This window comes from Ascaphus truei, chromosome 22 (assembly GCF_040206685.1).
Source record: "Ascaphus truei isolate aAscTru1 chromosome 22, aAscTru1.hap1, whole genome shotgun sequence".
NCBI classification, from domain to species: domain Eukaryota; kingdom Metazoa; phylum Chordata; class Amphibia; order Anura; family Ascaphidae; genus Ascaphus; species Ascaphus truei.
Window position 1 is genome coordinate 13922819 of NC_134504.1, and position 16997 is coordinate 13939815.

The window sequence follows — 16997 nt, forward strand, 5'->3', positions numbered from 1 at the left end:
CAAGACACCTAGGAATCACTGAACTGCTTCCTTACTAATCGCGCCATCAGCAACATCATTATTGATTCCATGTTTTCTACTCTTCGTGTATACAAGAGAAAGGGAGACCTAGTATATAAGCACTCAATCACTACTAGATGTATAGTGATAATGTTAAAATACTTTAATTTCATACAATGAATAAAATAATGGGGTTTAAAATAAAATGCAAGTCAAACAGGACGTGACTGTAATCTATTGTAACATAGCTGTGACAGCTAAGTAGATTGAACATATGGGGGTCCTTGATAGATATTCAGGATCCCTTGCTGTAAGTAAACAGCCTACTAATAGTGTAGAGGTAGGGCCAAGGTAAGACCACTATTCAGATAATGTCTCATGCAACCTATTGTGGTACTAGTAGTATCACGTGTATCAGCTGGTTACTGTAAATAAAGTCAGACCCGTTGGTAAGGGGATACACACAAATGGTGGGTATGTACTACCAGAGCGCAAGAAATTTGAACGCTCTGTGTAGACCCACCTACACTCTGGTAGAAGCAGGGAGTGTAAATCCACTTGTGTGGAAGGTAATGGCAGAGACACAATGTGGTATATATAATAATATACCTAGGCAAAACCAATGCAAAAGAAATAAACAGTATATGTAGCTACCTGTTAGATAGAAGTATTTGCCACCGAGTGGCTCCTGGTGGACGAGTGGCTGGTAAGTAACCCCTAAACACCCAACACTAAAGGCTGTTGGTTCGTGAAGGGTAGCACACAGAGGAAGTACTTAAAGGAATATAGAGCCGTGTCAGCAAGGAAAGGCAGGAATCAAGCAATTAAATTAGCCAATTAGAACTTCCTCAATAGGGTACTTATGTATTCAATGCAAACATTAGTGGCATAGGTTAATCATACGGATATGCTACTGGGCTGAGGGGTAAAAAAATGCTTATGCTTCCCCAATACTGGCACAAACAGCTGATAGAGCAAGTCCCCAGCTGGAGGCAGGTGCCGATATATGTAGACCGATATCGCACACGGACCCCCCCCCCCAGGCAAGGAAGTACACAGTGTTCACAGGTAATTGTACAACAGGTAGGGCATACAGAATAGAGCATAACTTATAGCGCAGTGACCCCTATATCAGCGCTGATCATTAGTATATCAGCGCTGATATGCTCGACGACATGCCTAACTAGAATAGCAGAAATGTCAACGGCCCCTGAGATCAGAGAGATCCTGCAGTGTTCGGTTTGACACGCAGGATCAAAGTATCAAGAAAACGCAGGACGCTGGGACTTCGCAACTTTGAGGCAATGTCAATGAAGGTCGCATTCAAAATGAAAAGCGTCCCGCGTGTATGAGTGGGTGTGTGTCTTCGTTCAGAGTTTTATTTTTCACTAAAATTGAAAAACAAGAAATGTTAAAAATGACAGGGAGTTTGTCACATGAATAAGTTACTTGTAAATATAGCTTGAAGGTGAACTTATGTGGTATAAAAACCATTGGGCATAACTCATAAGTTGGCATCATTCATGGAATTCAAAATAGAATGCAGAGAGACCACAAAAATTATCACTGTAAGGGAATAATTCGATATACTCTGAAGCGAACGTTTGGTCTGTTTTGGGGCAAAAATCCCTATTGGCGTCATGGGGGATCTTCAGCCGAAATTGGCTTAAACGGCCGCTTCAGAGTTTATGAAACTATCCCTAAATACTACGAAAGGAAAATTTCCGTAGATTATGGATTACAAGTAAATACAGATGTAGCAGACCATATTACACCTGCTGGCGCGTTCCTACAGGTGAAATGGGGTTAGTCCTGTCCCCTTTTAACACACAGATAATTCAAGACAATGGACGTTTCTCCTCGACCGCGATGTGTACAGTATGTCTCGCAGCAACGTGCCAGCGAGTGCAATAACGTTTGTTACGAAATGACCCTCTGGTGGAAACATTTTGTTTCTACTATTATAAAATAAGTAATTATTTTGGAAGTCTATCTTGTGGTGTCTGGATACTTCCATTCTAAACTAGGCTGATGCTGTTCCTTACTGGTTATTATCTCTCTTCCTTTTAGTGCATATTTCTGAAATTCAGGGAAAGCATTCAGCAGATCTAGGATTACTAAAGCTGAATGAACTTATGTCTGTAAAGAAGCTAAATTCCCCTCAACTCGAGCCGGGTGATTGCATGAACTATTATAACCTTGGCCAGTCTGTAATGAGCATGGCTGAAAATCTGCACAATTACCGGAAAAGCCATATTTTCAAAAACTGTTGGAAAGAGGAAGCCCAATCTCTTGCAGATAGATCTCAGAATGAAGAAGAAGAAGAAGAGGAGGAGAATGAAGAAGAAGACCATGAACTGAGCCTAGAAGGAATGAAGGAAGAACTGTTCACTCCATGTTTTGACAAATACAAAAAGATTTATGAAGACCTTAAAAATGACAGAGTGACATTTGAAGTAGTGGACAGACTCTTCAATGATTATAAAAACCGCTACCAAGAATTAAAAGAGGAGTTACAAATCATGTGCCAGTTATCGAGTGGGGATGGAGGACAATGGATTGGAAGTCGTGTCCTTCAGATTGAGCAGTATCACAAGCTCAATTCAGCCTTCGATTCAGCCAATGTCATAGCGAAAGTGAAAGACTGTTTTAATCTCTCAGGAGACTTCAAAACCCTGCAAACCCTGCTGCAGTTTGTAAGTAAATATTCCTTGAGCGTCAATCATGTGGTTATTATGTGTACATCTGCTTGTGTGTAAACCACTGTCGCTGCCTAAGAAGATGCTTTAAGGTTCTCTTGGTTGTGTTTTGACTGTTTTAGTGCTTCATACATTGGCTTGAAACTTGGCTTGGTTTATAGTGGTAGTTACCCAGCATACATATTACCAGCATTGATTTATCAAATTATGCACTTTGGTCCATCATTCTCCCCTCCCCCCCCACCCCCCCCCCCCCATTTCTAGTCGAGGTTCATAATGCTCGGTCTTTACTTAATATACAAAATGTATAGACTAACATTCAGGATGTTTGAGACCGCGATTCTAATCCCCGTTACTGTTTTAAATAGCACAGTTTTGCCTATTGTTGTGTTTTATTTACATTGTAGGCTGATGATTTTGAGAACTACAAGCATAAGGCCCTGTCTTGTATCAGTGAAGAAGTTATAAAGACTAAGCAAGTCCTGTCGGAGATAACTGAAGTACGCACTCAATGTCTCCAAGAAGTAACACTGAGGAAGGACTTCATCATTTGGGTCAAAGAAGCTTTGGAAGGTAAACGTTTTAAAAAAAATCATTTTTCTTGTCTTATTTAATTTAAAGTATTGACACAATGAGGGCACATGAGAATTAGTGAGGAGACTCGGGCAACTATCTTGATGTTTTAAATATGTATTCTTTTTTTAATCATGTTTGAGTGTAATGTCTGAACTCTGATTAATATGAATTTAGAGTTATCCCGTCCACTTTGCCTGTGAATATTAAGGTTATTGAGAGAGCCATGCTCATGCTAAGACTAAAACAAATATACACCGTAATAACGTATAACGTAATACTTTGTGCAAATCACAGAGTATCAGTTGGTCTCCAGAAAATGGTATGTGTTCCTTATTTTGGTGTCAAATAATGCTTATTTTCTCATCACTTAGATATCAATGAACTGAAAGTGTTTGTTGATTTGGCCTCCATCTCCGCGGGTGAGAATGATATGGATGTTGATCGTGTTGCATGTTTCCATGATGCAGTCCTGGGGTACTCCTCACTATTGTATGAACTGAAACCAGACTGTGGATTTGACAACTTAATGCGTTGTTTGCGAAAGCTTTGGAAAGCACTGGAAAGTGACAGAAATCTTCCAAAAAAGCTGGTAAGCCCATAAGAACACTGTGCCATAAAATATATTCTGTTCATCATTCTCCCATAGATTATATGAAGTGACTAAGTATTTTTATAATATACTGTCTATATTCCATGACCATTTATTTTCTTGTGTTTCTGTCTTAGCGGGACTCTGCTCGTCATATAGAATGGTTAAAAACTGTGAAAGAAAGCCACGGGTCTGTAGAATTGTCATCTTTGTCCTTGGCAACAGCAATAAACCAAAAAGGAATATACATCATTCAAGCACCTGATGCTAACAAAAAGGTTAGGTTCTCCGTGATCTGCAAATTTTTCGAATCCTATAATGTACATTTGTTTTATTATGCACATTTGTTTTATTATGCATATTTACACAACAGATATTTTTGGTTTCCATATACTATCCATGTATCTTCAAGGCCTTTTCCCATCTTATTTCTCTCTCTTTATCCAGAATGATGGATGTATTGACCGTTTCCAATGCCAAAATCTAAACCCGTTATGCTTGATGTTTTACAGTTTTTTTAAGTTGTATAATATTTAATAATAATCCCCTCAAAACAGCAGGACATTACTGGCCAATAATGCCCTGGTTGGAAGAGTTGAAGGCCCGAGGCGAAGCATTATTGGCCAGTAATGCCCTGTTCTGGGGGGATTATTACTATTATAGGCTAAATGTAGGCTTTTTTTTTTCTTCATTTTTTTACATTTTTCATAAAAAAGATACTGTAGACACTTTTGTAGTCATATTGATTTCGATCAGCATGATTGTCTAAATTCTTTTGCTTTTATTAAAAGGAAAGTGTGTGTGTGTGTGTGTGTGTGTGTGTGTGTGTGTGTATACATACACTCTACAAGCCCACCTCTATAGACACAAACACACCCTGCAGCCCCCCCTCCTCTAAACCCACAAAACACACTGCAGCCCTCCTCCACCCTCTACACTCACAAAACATATACACAAACACACACTGCAGCCCCCTGTAAACCCACAAAACTGCAGACACATATCAAAACACACTCTGCAGCCCTCCTCCACCCACTGACACACACACACACACACACACACACACACACACACACACACACACACACACACACACACACACACTGCAGCCCCCTCTACACCCATAAAACACACTGCAGACACACACACACCAACAAAACAGACTGCTGCCCCCTCTACGTCCACAAAACACACACCAGCACCCCCCTCCACATCCACTGCAGCCCCTGTAAACCCACACACTGCAGACAGACACAAAACGCACACTGAAGACACACACTGCACCCACACAACACACACAACCAACAGACTGCCAGCTCTATATCCACAAAACACACACCCTCTCTCTTCACCCACTACAGACCCCCTGTAAACCCACACTGCAGATACGCACACCAACAAAACACTCTGCACCCCTCCTCCACCCACAAAACACACACAGTGCAGCCCCCCCCCCCCCTACACCCAGAAAACACACCCACAGCAGACACACACCAACAAAACAAACTCTACAAAACACAAACACACACCAATAGAACACTCTGCTGGCCCCCTTTACACACAACAGACACACAACCCTTTCCTCTCACTCTCCTGTGCGGAGCTCTCTGCAGGCAGGGTGGGGGAGGAGCCATTGCCTTGTTGCTGCCTCCTGTCCAATCACCTACCCTGTCTGAGAGCTAATTTCACTCTTTGTGAATGAGAATTGAAAGCTGATTGGCTGAAACACTTGGAAGGGTGCCAAAAATTCTGGGCCATTACTGATTGGTGAAAATTCTGGGCATTATCCAATTAGAGAGCAGGGATTTCAATATTGCCCGGAATCTAACAGGCTTAGCCTGTTAAATAGAAGTATAACAGTATAGTAATACAGTAACAGTATAAGAGAAGTATAACCGTGTGGTAACAGTTGCTTTGTTATTTATTATCTTTAACAAATTGAACTACTTATGTGTATGAAATATTTACAAAGGCAACTAGGGAATTTATTTTAGTGCTGACGTTCAACAGATCACCCCAGACAGTGTTCTACGGCTGGATCTCCCCGAGGGGGATGAGGATGTGCGCTGCTGTTCTCTAGAAGAGCTGAAGGAGCTGCTGAACAAGCTCATGCTTATGTCTGGGAAAGGAGACCAAGGCAACATTGAAGTGGAAAAGTTTTCTGAGGTAAGTGTTCTGCTCTTACAGAACATGTTTTAGCATCAGCAGTTCTTGCCAATCTCCAGAGGGACATTTAAAGTTCATAAGGGCATGTTTTGTTGGAGCATCATTTAAAACAACCGGTAATCCGCTTTACTTAGTCTATATATCCTAAAGATCTGTTGTGTATGTATTGTCAAAAGTAGGGTGCAATATACATATCTGTATCTCAAAATTCGTATGGACGGAGACGTCGTGCGCGCATCACCGCAGGTTGCTAAGCAACCACCAACGACCAGTGTGAGCAAAAAAAACCAAAAACATTATAATGAGCATATATCAGAGGACCCAGGTGGCAAGCAATAGCTGCACCGACACCTGGATCCTACAGCGGAACCAGGGCTTAAGCAATTGGTTCTTCAATAATGAAACAAGCCTAAAAGCACAAAAAAACAGAGGCGTCTCATACCTGCCTGCATGGATCTCACCTGGAGCGGCACTGGATAAAGGTCCGGCTGAGTAGAACAGTCACAGTAAGGATATTGAGCTAAAAAAGGGCATAGAATTAAGGTAGCAATACATGCTCTGACATCTCTAATATACATACTGTAGCAGAACAAGACAACTGAATGTTAGTGGCCAATAGAAAGACATGAGCAACAACAAACAGTGTGTGACTAGTAGCACACTTTTTAAATAGAATGAAGTATACTGCAAAACATAATCGTGTGTGTCTCTCCCCTCTCCCCCTCTTGGTGGTTTTTATACAAGTATTACATTCTATTTAAATTATAAGAAAATCCCAATATTGACCTGGATTGAATTTAATTTTGGGGGGTTAGCAATAAAGAAACAATCTAAGCCTATCTTAAAATTGTAATCTTCTCGGTATATAGTTTGTTTAGACAAACTGTAAATATCGCCATCCAAATAAAATAGGCATGGTTTAAGATTCCCCCCCCCCCCCCAAATGTATACCTGCACAACAGATATTAAAATGTAACAAAAAAAGTAAGGGCACTCAATATAAAGAAAAGATCAAAACACTTATCTGTCTGGGGCGCCAGTTGCGAGTCCAGGAATATGCAGTCCAAAAATAATACAGAGTCTACGAAGCCACTGCACTCGACAAGTATAAAATATATACTTATTCCATCAAAATACTACAAAGTTAAAAACTGGCATTTCGAGCCTACATGGCTTTTTGTCAAAGTTTCAAACTTTGTAGCATTTTGATGGAATAAATGTATGTCTTGTATACTTGGCGAGTGCAGTGGTTTCTTGGACTCTACATATTAAAATGTAGATAGAATATTGAGCTAAATTGGAAGACAAATGACCAGTTTCTTTCAGCAAGATATTTAACGAATTCGGATGCATTTAATTTCATACGATGTTTTCTATCCCATACTGTAGGTCTTTTTCAATGTGCAGAGGCTTGCCAATTCCTTTATTGACCTCTATTTGGCTGGAAATATGTTGTTCAGAACTTGGGAGGCAACAATCTACTGCTCAGATGACCGCAAAGTGGGTGTTAAAATGAACTTCAAAGTGAATGTCACGGGTGAGATAGAGGGGCAGGGAGCTCTTATTGAGCTGCTTCCAAACATCTGCAAAACAATGGAGAGTTTTTTGGAGCAGTGGATGAACTTTGTGAACAAGAAGCGTTCTCAGCTTTACTACCTGAACTATTACACCGCGGAACAGTTGGTATATCTGTGCCAGCAGTTTCAGAGGGCAGATATCGGCGAAGAGGCTCTGGTGATGCTATCTTTTATAAAACCGGAGTGCACAAAATATGACACGGCAAACGCCACATATTCTTCTCGGATGGCTAGTTTATCTGGTTCATCAAAACTCTCGACAGGTCCAGACAAGGCCATGTTCAACTTCAAGTTGCAAAGCTGCACAGATGTGCTGAAGAAGCTGGAGATGTTTTGGGAATACTCCATGGCTTATATGAGCGCTTTGTTCCCAGGCTGTTTGGATATAGAGACACTTGGGAAGTGCCTCGCCACCTTGGCAGCCATAAAAGAGAAGCAAGTAAGCCGTGACTTCCATCCAAGTCTGCAGCAAGGTCATCCAAACTTGGTCCTATGTCCTCCTGCTGAAATTCTGTCTTCTGCTATAGCAATATACATGCACAGTGTGAGACATCCATTGCCATCATACGATGAAGTTCTCCTCTGCACACCACAGACTACGTATGAAGAGGTGGCATTATTTTTGAGGCGGTGTTTAACTTCTGGCTATAGTGGGAAGAAGATCTATAGCTTGCTCTATGCCGATGAGCTTAGCTATGATACAGCATATAAATCTGAACAGCTGTTTCAGCGATTGCAGGCACAGAACCGAGAAGACTACAACCTTGTAATTATATGCAACTGCGACAGAGAACATTGTTACATCCCCTCTGTCTTTAGCCAATACAAAGTACACATGATCCCTCAGAAACCTCTTCCGGAGATTCAGCAGTATTTGGAACAACATTTCACTGTAGGCCCCGATGTGATCTCGGCTGCTTCCGTTTTTAAGAATGGAATGGGTGTTGGTATAGTGGCGTCCAAACAAGCGGGACTTGGTAAGTAGAAAATGAGCGCAGTGTTCAGACTATGCAGAATACAGTTAATTGATGCTGCAAGACTAATAAAGGATCAGTTTTACACACACACACACACACACACACACACACACACACACACACACACACACACACACACACACACACACACACACACAGCTATTCTGTCTCCTGAATAGAAGTTAATAAGGGATTGAAGCTAAATTTAAAGCAATCCTCCCCCACCCCATTTTTTTTCTACAGGATAGGAACCGTGTGTCCCCTGGGGCTGAATGAACCACCCAACCCCCAGGAGAAATAAAATGTCTGCCAAATCTTGGCTCAATAGGAAGCCACAATATATTTGGTTGCAGCTTCCTATTGGGCGGCCGTATAAAACCTCTTTAAAACCACAAACTAATACTGGTAATTTCCTCTCTGGTAATTAAGCTGAAAACCCTGCGGTCCCCGCTCTGGAGAATCCACCAGTTTCAATTCTGTTTAAAATGGGAACAAAATGGGGGGTGGGGGGGGGGGGGTTAAATTAGATGGGGTGCTGCTTTTAAAGTAGTTTCAATGTGTTTTTTGTTTTTTTACATTCCTAGTAAATCTTGACTTGCATAAGTACAACATATCAGTTCTATCTTTTTGCAAAGGCTGATTTGTTTTTGAAAGACAAACCGTTAATCTTTTCTAGGAAAGTCTCTGTACGTGAAGAGATTGTATAAGAAGTTGGCGGCAAAACTGCCGGGCAAAAAAACACTCCTCAAAACAATCCGTCTAATTAAGCCCCAGGTGGATGAAAACAAAGTTCTGCAAATGCTTCTTCCTTTCCTAAGAGGAGAATACAAAAATAGGCCGATTATATTTCACGTTGATGTCACGTCTTCTGTAAGTATACTCAAGCTAAATAAAAGATGGTAAAACTTTTCACCAGTTATCCGCTTTGGAGCTTCTGATAAAATGTTTCTAAATATTTCCCACTTTTACAGGTATGGCTTGCTAACTGCACACTTTGCTTTTATTCCACCCCAGGTAAACAGTGGCATTTCAGAATTTCTTTTTAAGCTTTTGGTTCTTCAGTACCTTATGGATTCTGAGGGAAGAATGTGGAAGCGCCAGCCCTGCCACCTGTATGTCATTGAGATCTTGGAATCCTCTTCTTTGATATCTAAGCAGTCAAGATTAGTGAGTATTCGTTACGATTTCCTTAAACCAAGTGATTTGGTACTTATGTTAATAGCAATATTATGCCAAAGTAGAGATTGTATTTGCAATACATGGATTGTGCAGGAGCAGCAGAATAGGACATATTTGCATGGTCTTGTTTAAGTTGTGATACTACCTTTATGAAACCAATACATTAATATTTTTGTGCATTAGCTTTAAAGACAGAAATTTGTCTTAAGATGTACAGAATTCCTTGGCTCTGAGGAAGAACCTATGCACTTATGCATAAGAACACTATTGTGTCATGTTCATGGCGGTCGGTTTCAAGATGATGTCGTTTATAAAAAAAAAATCTTTATTTTTCTTTGATCAATTTGGCTTTAAGAAGTCTTCACTGGGCGATATTTGTAAGTGAAACATCTACACTAATTGTTCGAATTCAGCTTCACGGGAAATATACATTTTCAGTGAACGCATGAATGAACGTTCATTTTGTGGGGGTATGATGGTAGGTTGTACAGAGGTTGCATTGCAAATTGCATACCAGCCCATAATTGTGGGTGACATAAATAAATGGTATACGTTATAATAAAACAGATGGGACAGAGTATTAGTTCTATTTTATGTTTTACAGAAATTAGATTCACTTTATCACAACCATAATCTAGTTCTGGCTCTCTATCAGATTTCATCATCATTTTCATGGCGACGGAGATAAACGGGGCCACAGACAGATTTTTCCGGGGCTCAGGACTAGAATTTCAACCAGGCCTCCATGTCCGCAGTCTCGCAAGCCCAGCACCCCCTTCACACCACCTCATGATCTCCCCCACCCTCTTGAGCCCCTTCTTCTCCCCATGTATTTATCTTCTCTCCGCTCCCGTCTCTCTCCTTCTCCTCTCACTTCATTACTCCCCTCTCCCTCAACTCCCCTCTACACACTACAATACAATCCCCCCACACGCCCAAGCCAATACAACACCACTGACCAAAATTGCACAATACAACACTACCAACCTCCCCAAACCAACAAACAGAAGCATCCCAAAAAGATTTCTATAGACAGGGCAGTTCCACGCTTTCTATATGAAAGAAGATTGACACACAACACTCGCTCTCCCCAGCTGCTGTCGGGCCCCTCTCTCCCATGCCGAGCTTCCCTCTCTGCCAGACCAGGCCTCTCTCCCCGAAGTTGAGCACAGCTTCCGGCATACACCGTGTGATGGAGGCACGGCCTGGCAGAGAGAGGGGTCCGACGGCTGCTGGGGAGAGCCAGGGGCCCAGCTTCCAGCACCAGTCGGCCGGGAAATAAATAATGTTATTTGTTTAAAAGGTGATGATAAAAACATTTACTTTTGCTGAAACTTACAACCTTCTGTGTTTTTGCTCATAGGATCCTAATGTGCAGCAGAGAAATTTTATAGACATTTTCCCCAAAATATCATGCTGCTCCCCAAAAGAAGTGATGGTAAGAAATACCCAAAATCTGACAACTGAAGATTGTGGTGATCCAGGAATGGACGATGAGGAATTCCAAAGTGAAACCTTTCAGAGACCTTTCCAGTACTTGATTCGTTTTCAACAGAACCAGAATCTGGATACGTTTCTTTACATAAAAAAGTCTGTAGAAGGAAATCCAGCAAGATGCCTGCAGATATTCCTTTTGTATTGTGGAATGATGGATCCCTCCTGGTCAGAATTAAGGAACTTTACATGGTTTTTAAATCTTCAGTTACAGGACTGTGAATCTTCTACTTTCTGCAAACATGAGTTCGTTGGAGACACACTGCAAGGCTTCAAAAATTTTGTGGTCAACTTTATGATTTTGATGGCAAAAGATTTTGCGACACCTTCTCTGTACATAGCAGATCAGAGCCCAGGAAAGCAAACTGTTAACATGAACGGAGTCAGAGAAGAAGACCTCGCTCCTTTCTTGATGCGTAAAAAATGGGAGTCTGAGCCACATCCCTATATTTTCTTCAATGATGACCATGTGTCCATGACATTTATTGGTTTCCATCTGCGTCCAAACAATGAGGGAGGTGTAGATGCAATCAATCCCAGAAATGACCAGGTTATTAAGAGAAATATCATGACCACACAACTATATCAAGGCTTACAGCATCAGAGAGTTCCTTTCAATATTGACTTTGACCAGTTACCCAGAGATGAGAAGATAAATAGACTATGCATGGTCCTAGGAATTCAATGGCCATTTGACCCTGATGATACATATGAGCTGACCATGGACAACATACTCAAGATTATGGCCATTAAAATGAGGTTCCGCTGCGGGATTCCAGTTGTTGTTATGGGAGAAACGGGCTGTGGAAAAACCAGGCTCATAAAGTTTTTGTGTCAGTTGTGCAAGGGATTTGTCAACATTGAAAATATGAAGCTCGTGAAAGTTCATGGAGGTACAAGTGCTGACACTATTTACAGCAAAATTTTGGAGGCACAAGCTATTGCGATTTCAAACAAACAAGAGAACCAATGTGATACTGTGTTGTTTTTTGATGAGGCAAACACGACTGAAGCTATAAGTAGTATCAAAGAAGCCGTGTGTGATCGCACCGTAGAAGGAGAGCCTTTAATTGCCAACTCAGGATTACAGATTATTGCCGCCTGTAACCCTTATCGAAAGCATACAGAAGAAATGATCAAACGCTTAGAATCAGCTGGTTTAGGTTATAGAGTCAAAGCTGAAGAGACAAAAGAGCGGCTTGGTTCTATTCCTTTAAGACAACTAGTTTATCGTGTGCATGCGTTGCCTCCCAGCATGATGCCACTAGTATGGGATTTTGGACAGTTGAATAATGAAACTGAAAAGAAATACATTCAACAGATTGTTCAACGTTTGGCAAATGACCTCAAAATATCTAGTAGTGAGATCCAGTTATTAACTAATGTGCTCTCAGTCTCCCAGTCTTACATGAGGAAAAGAAATGATGAATGCAGTTTTGTTAGCCTCAGAGATGTAGAGCGTTGTATAGAGGTCTTCAAGTGGTTTTATAGCCACAGTAAACAGTTGTTAAATAACCTGAAAGAGATGTGTTTAAAAAGAAATGAGCGGTTTTGTAGTCCCCCAAATATAGCCGTTTGGTCCCTGGTGCTTGCTATTGGTGTATGTTATCATGCCTCTTTAGAAAACAAAGACACCTACAGGAAAGCTATTTGTAAATACTTTCCTGAACCATACAGAGAGCAAAGTGCTATCCTGTGTGAAATAACCAATATGCAGGACCTCTTCTTAACTGGTGTACACATAAGAGATACCATAGCCAGGAACCTTGCTTTGAAGGAAAACTTCTTTATGATGGTGATCTGCATTGAACTTAAAATTCCATTATTTCTTGTTGGAAAACCTGGGAGCTCAAAATCTCTTGCCAAGACCATTGTTGCTGATGCCATGCAAGGTCAAGCAGCTCACACAGATCTCTACAAATATCTTAAGCAAATCCACCTGGTATCTTTTCAGTGCAGCCCTCATTCAACACCAGAAGGGATCATTGGTACCTTTAAGCACTGCGCCCGCTTCCAAGAAGGCAAGAATTTGAATGAATATGTATCTGTGGTGGTGCTAGATGAAATAGGCCTGGCAGAGGACTCCCCCAAAATGCCTTTAAAGACACTGCATCCTTTGCTGGAAGATGGCTGTATCGAGGATGATCCTTTGCCGCACAAAAAGGTTGGCTTTATAGGAATCTCTAACTGGGCACTGGACCCTGCAAAAATGAACAGAGGGATTTTTGTATCCCGAGGCGACCCTAATAAAAATGAACTTATTCAAAGTGCTAAGGGAATCTGCTCATCTAATAATTTAATCCTTGAGAAGGTTGAGAGCTACTTCTCGGTCTTTGCAGAGGCTTATCAGAGCATCTGTAAGACACAGAAGAAACACCATAAGGAATTCTTCGGGTTGCGTGACTTTTACAGCCTGATAAAAATGGTATTTGCTTTTACCAAAAATTCTCAGAAGGAGCCGACTGCGCGTGAGATTGCTCGGGCAGTCTTGCGCAATTTCAGTGGGAAAGATGAAGTCAACGCCTTGAATATTTTTACATCAAACCAAGGAGGAATAAAAGACAGCGAGGACATTAATACAATCGACTTGGTGAGGGAGAACATTACCAGTGATAGTGACGATAGTGAATGTCGGTACCTGCTAATACTGACTAAAAACTATGCAGCCCTGCAGATCCTCAACCAGGATCTCCAACAAAAACAGCCTGAGGTCATCTTTGGGTCCAGCTTTCCAAAAGACCAGGAGTATACTCAGATCTGCAGAAATATCAATCGTGTTAAGATTTGTATGGAAACAGGGCAGATGGTAATCCTTCTTAATCTCCAAAATCTATATGAAAGTCTTTATGATGCTTTGAACCAGTACTATGTCTACTTAGCAGGCCAAAAATACGTTGATTTAGGTCTGGGTACACATCGTGTGAAATGTAGAGTCCACCCAAACTTCCGATTGATAGTCATAGAAGAAAAAGAAGTTGTGTACAAAGACTTCCCGATTCCACTGATCAACAGACTAGAGAAACATTACCTGGATATTAACACGGTTCTAAACAAAATACAAAAAGCCATTGTTCAAGATCTAGAGGACTGGATAAAGGATTTCACAACAGTCAATACAGAGCAGTTTATGGTTGGACAACAGAAATACAGTCCTTCTGATGTCTTTATTGGTTACCATTCAGACACCTGTGCTTCAGTTATTTTGCAAGTAACAGAAATGTTGAAACAAAAATACCCTAGTAATGAAGATATAATGAAAGAGGTGAAGAATGAAGCAAAATCTGTCTTGTTAAACTGCGCTACACCTGATTCTGTTATTCGTTTGGGCAGAAAGCCGCAGGTTGACGAGTATTTCAAGAAACAAAAGCACAGTTCTCTAGTGGACTTTCTCTGCTGCCACATCCATTCAGGAGATCAATGTCACACAGTGTTCACTGAGGTAATGCTACTTTTATATGGTCTAATGTTGTGCTGTACACTGGTAGTCTATGATAAATTCAGTATTGTGTGTGTGCAAACTTTAAAAAAAACAACAAAAAAAAACATGCCTTTTCTTTTACTCTTCTTGCATTGGGTAACAACCACTACAAGATTATTCTTAGCATGCATTGCTTCACTTTTCATCTGCAGTATGCGTAACACTGTAGTTTTACAGTATGACCCCTTTGTCCAAAGCATATATTTTGTAATGGCAATTGTATCCTACTGACATCATTTTGTTTCCTTGAGATATTTGAAAGGCACAATTATCCTCCCCTTGCAAGGTTTACATATGAAGGTCTTTGAGTATTGCGGGATATGACCTTTGTAATACTTTACCCTATTATTGCTGTCGTTGTTTCAATGACCCATTATCTATCTTTTTACACTGAACAACTTCAGTGCTCCGTGTAATCGCTGGTACGTGATGGGCTTGATTCGAAATCAATACAATCCGTCCACACACAGTGGAACATGTACAGTAAATGCTCAATACCTATGAGGTCCGGAGCATTGTTTCCTTACTGCACTTTTACATTGTCCATGCTAAACCAAAAGCCTTCCTAATGGAATCCAATTGGTTTCAAATAGTATCAGTAGTAACACAGGTACCATATAAATGCTGCTGTACTCTAACACATTCTTTCTGAAAATGTACTTTCCTATTATAATTGCCTGTAACTCTGTAACATACACTTACCTTTTCATTTTGTCAAGATCACTACTTTCTCGCGCCTTCTGACATCTGCCGACAAGAAGATTTTAGAAGTTGAGGTACAGGACCAGGTTAAAAGCATCGAAGTTCTGTCATTGCAGCAGTTTGACACGGAACACTCTTTCCTGAAAAAAATCCGGTGAGCTTTTGTCGGTGATCACCCTACTAATTATTAAGACTAATATTATTTTTATCACCATACAGCTTTTTTTAACGGCTTACAAATTAAAAATATTCTCACTTGTATTTAAGGGCTACAATCTTCACCAATATGGCCAGTAGATTTTGTGATTAGCGTGGTGGTTTAAGCATTCATTTAATTTACTACCTCGTGGGTACGGTTACTGACATCCTATTATTACTTAGGCAAGTATTAACATTGGTTCAACTAGCATCGTTATAATTTTGATACACTATACTAATACGATTTGAAAATAATATCTTCTGTGCTGGAGGTGATAACGCTGTACCATCCGATTTTAAACTTATGCTATCATTTTCACATTAGGGGTTTTCTCGAAGGTTCATCAGGAAATAAAATACTAATTATACAAACAGACTTTGAAGATGGTTCGCAAGGAGCTCATCTTGTTGCATCAGCAAAGTAAGTTGTTCTTCCCGTGTTCTCATGAACTCCACTGTGTGCAGGAATATTATTTTAAGTTTGCATTGCGCTCTGTGGAGGAGTCGGTGTAATCGTTATTTGGCACACTTAATGTAACGAGATGTGTCAACTGTCGAGTCACAATATTTGTATTGCTTTTTGTAATTATTTGCTTGATTTTAAACTAGTGTGCAGCTTGTCCGACTCAGAAATAAAATGCCTTCCATGTGAACCATGCTGCATTTTGTTTCGTCCTGGTTATTGCGTTTATGATCACATGTTCCTTTTAGATACTCTGCGGTAAATGAAATAAACAAGGTGAATCTTGAAGCGGTTTCGGTGTTTGTTTACTTTATAACGAAGCTTCCGAGGATGCAAGGAGGAACGTCCTATGTGGGTTTCCATGGAGGTAAAATATGTCTAACACTCATTGTACACATGTCCAGTTTATGTTGATGTAGCCCACCTCTGGGAGTTACTATTGTAATTAAGGGATTAGCGGTCTTAAGGGGTTAACTGTGTGGGCTTCCATGGAGGTACGATGTTCAACACTCATTCTACACGTAGCCAATTTGTGCTGGCATTACCAACTTTCAGGAACTAAAGTGCATCAAAGTTGACTATAATGAAGTTACCTTTTTTTAGGTGAAAAAACAGATATTGGGTGCAGGTAATTATAATTTTTAGTAAATGCAGTTGTTTTGTGTGATACTTTGCTTACTGTAGTGTGATACCTGTCATTGTCAGGACTATGGCAGTCGGTTCATATTGATGATTTGAGGAAATCAAAGGATATGGTGTCGGATATAACTGCACTTCAGGACCTGACCATAAGCCAGCTGTTCTTTGATGATGGTGAGTTGGAGAAGTATGAATGTAAGCAATATATTTCTACAGAATATAACCGATTTTATTTCAGATAAACAAGCTAAGAGTTTAAC

The 16997-nt window shown here is 40.5% G+C and overlaps 1 protein-coding gene across 3 annotated transcripts in view; it reads left to right on the forward strand.

Moving 5' to 3' along the window:
• The window catches only part of RNF213 (ring finger protein 213), a 72409-nt gene that overhangs the window by 28047 nt on the left and 27365 nt on the right, over nucleotides 1–16997 (forward strand). For all 3 annotated transcript variants that reach the window (XM_075580034.1, XM_075580033.1, XM_075580035.1), the window contains exons 20-32: nucleotides 2071–2696; nucleotides 3107–3272; nucleotides 3647–3864; nucleotides 4002–4142; nucleotides 5875–6030; nucleotides 7420–8584; nucleotides 9261–9454; nucleotides 9599–9751; nucleotides 11127–14696; nucleotides 15455–15591; nucleotides 15961–16056; nucleotides 16347–16465; nucleotides 16804–16911. In XM_075580034.1, the coding sequence (XP_075436149.1) occupies nucleotides 2071–2696; nucleotides 3107–3272; nucleotides 3647–3864; nucleotides 4002–4142; nucleotides 5875–6030; nucleotides 7420–8584; nucleotides 9261–9454; nucleotides 9599–9751; nucleotides 11127–14696; nucleotides 15455–15591; nucleotides 15961–16056; nucleotides 16347–16465; nucleotides 16804–16911 (6849 nt within the window). The remainder of the gene's footprint in view (nucleotides 1–2070; nucleotides 2697–3106; nucleotides 3273–3646; nucleotides 3865–4001; nucleotides 4143–5874; nucleotides 6031–7419; nucleotides 8585–9260; nucleotides 9455–9598; nucleotides 9752–11126; nucleotides 14697–15454; nucleotides 15592–15960; nucleotides 16057–16346; nucleotides 16466–16803; nucleotides 16912–16997) is intronic.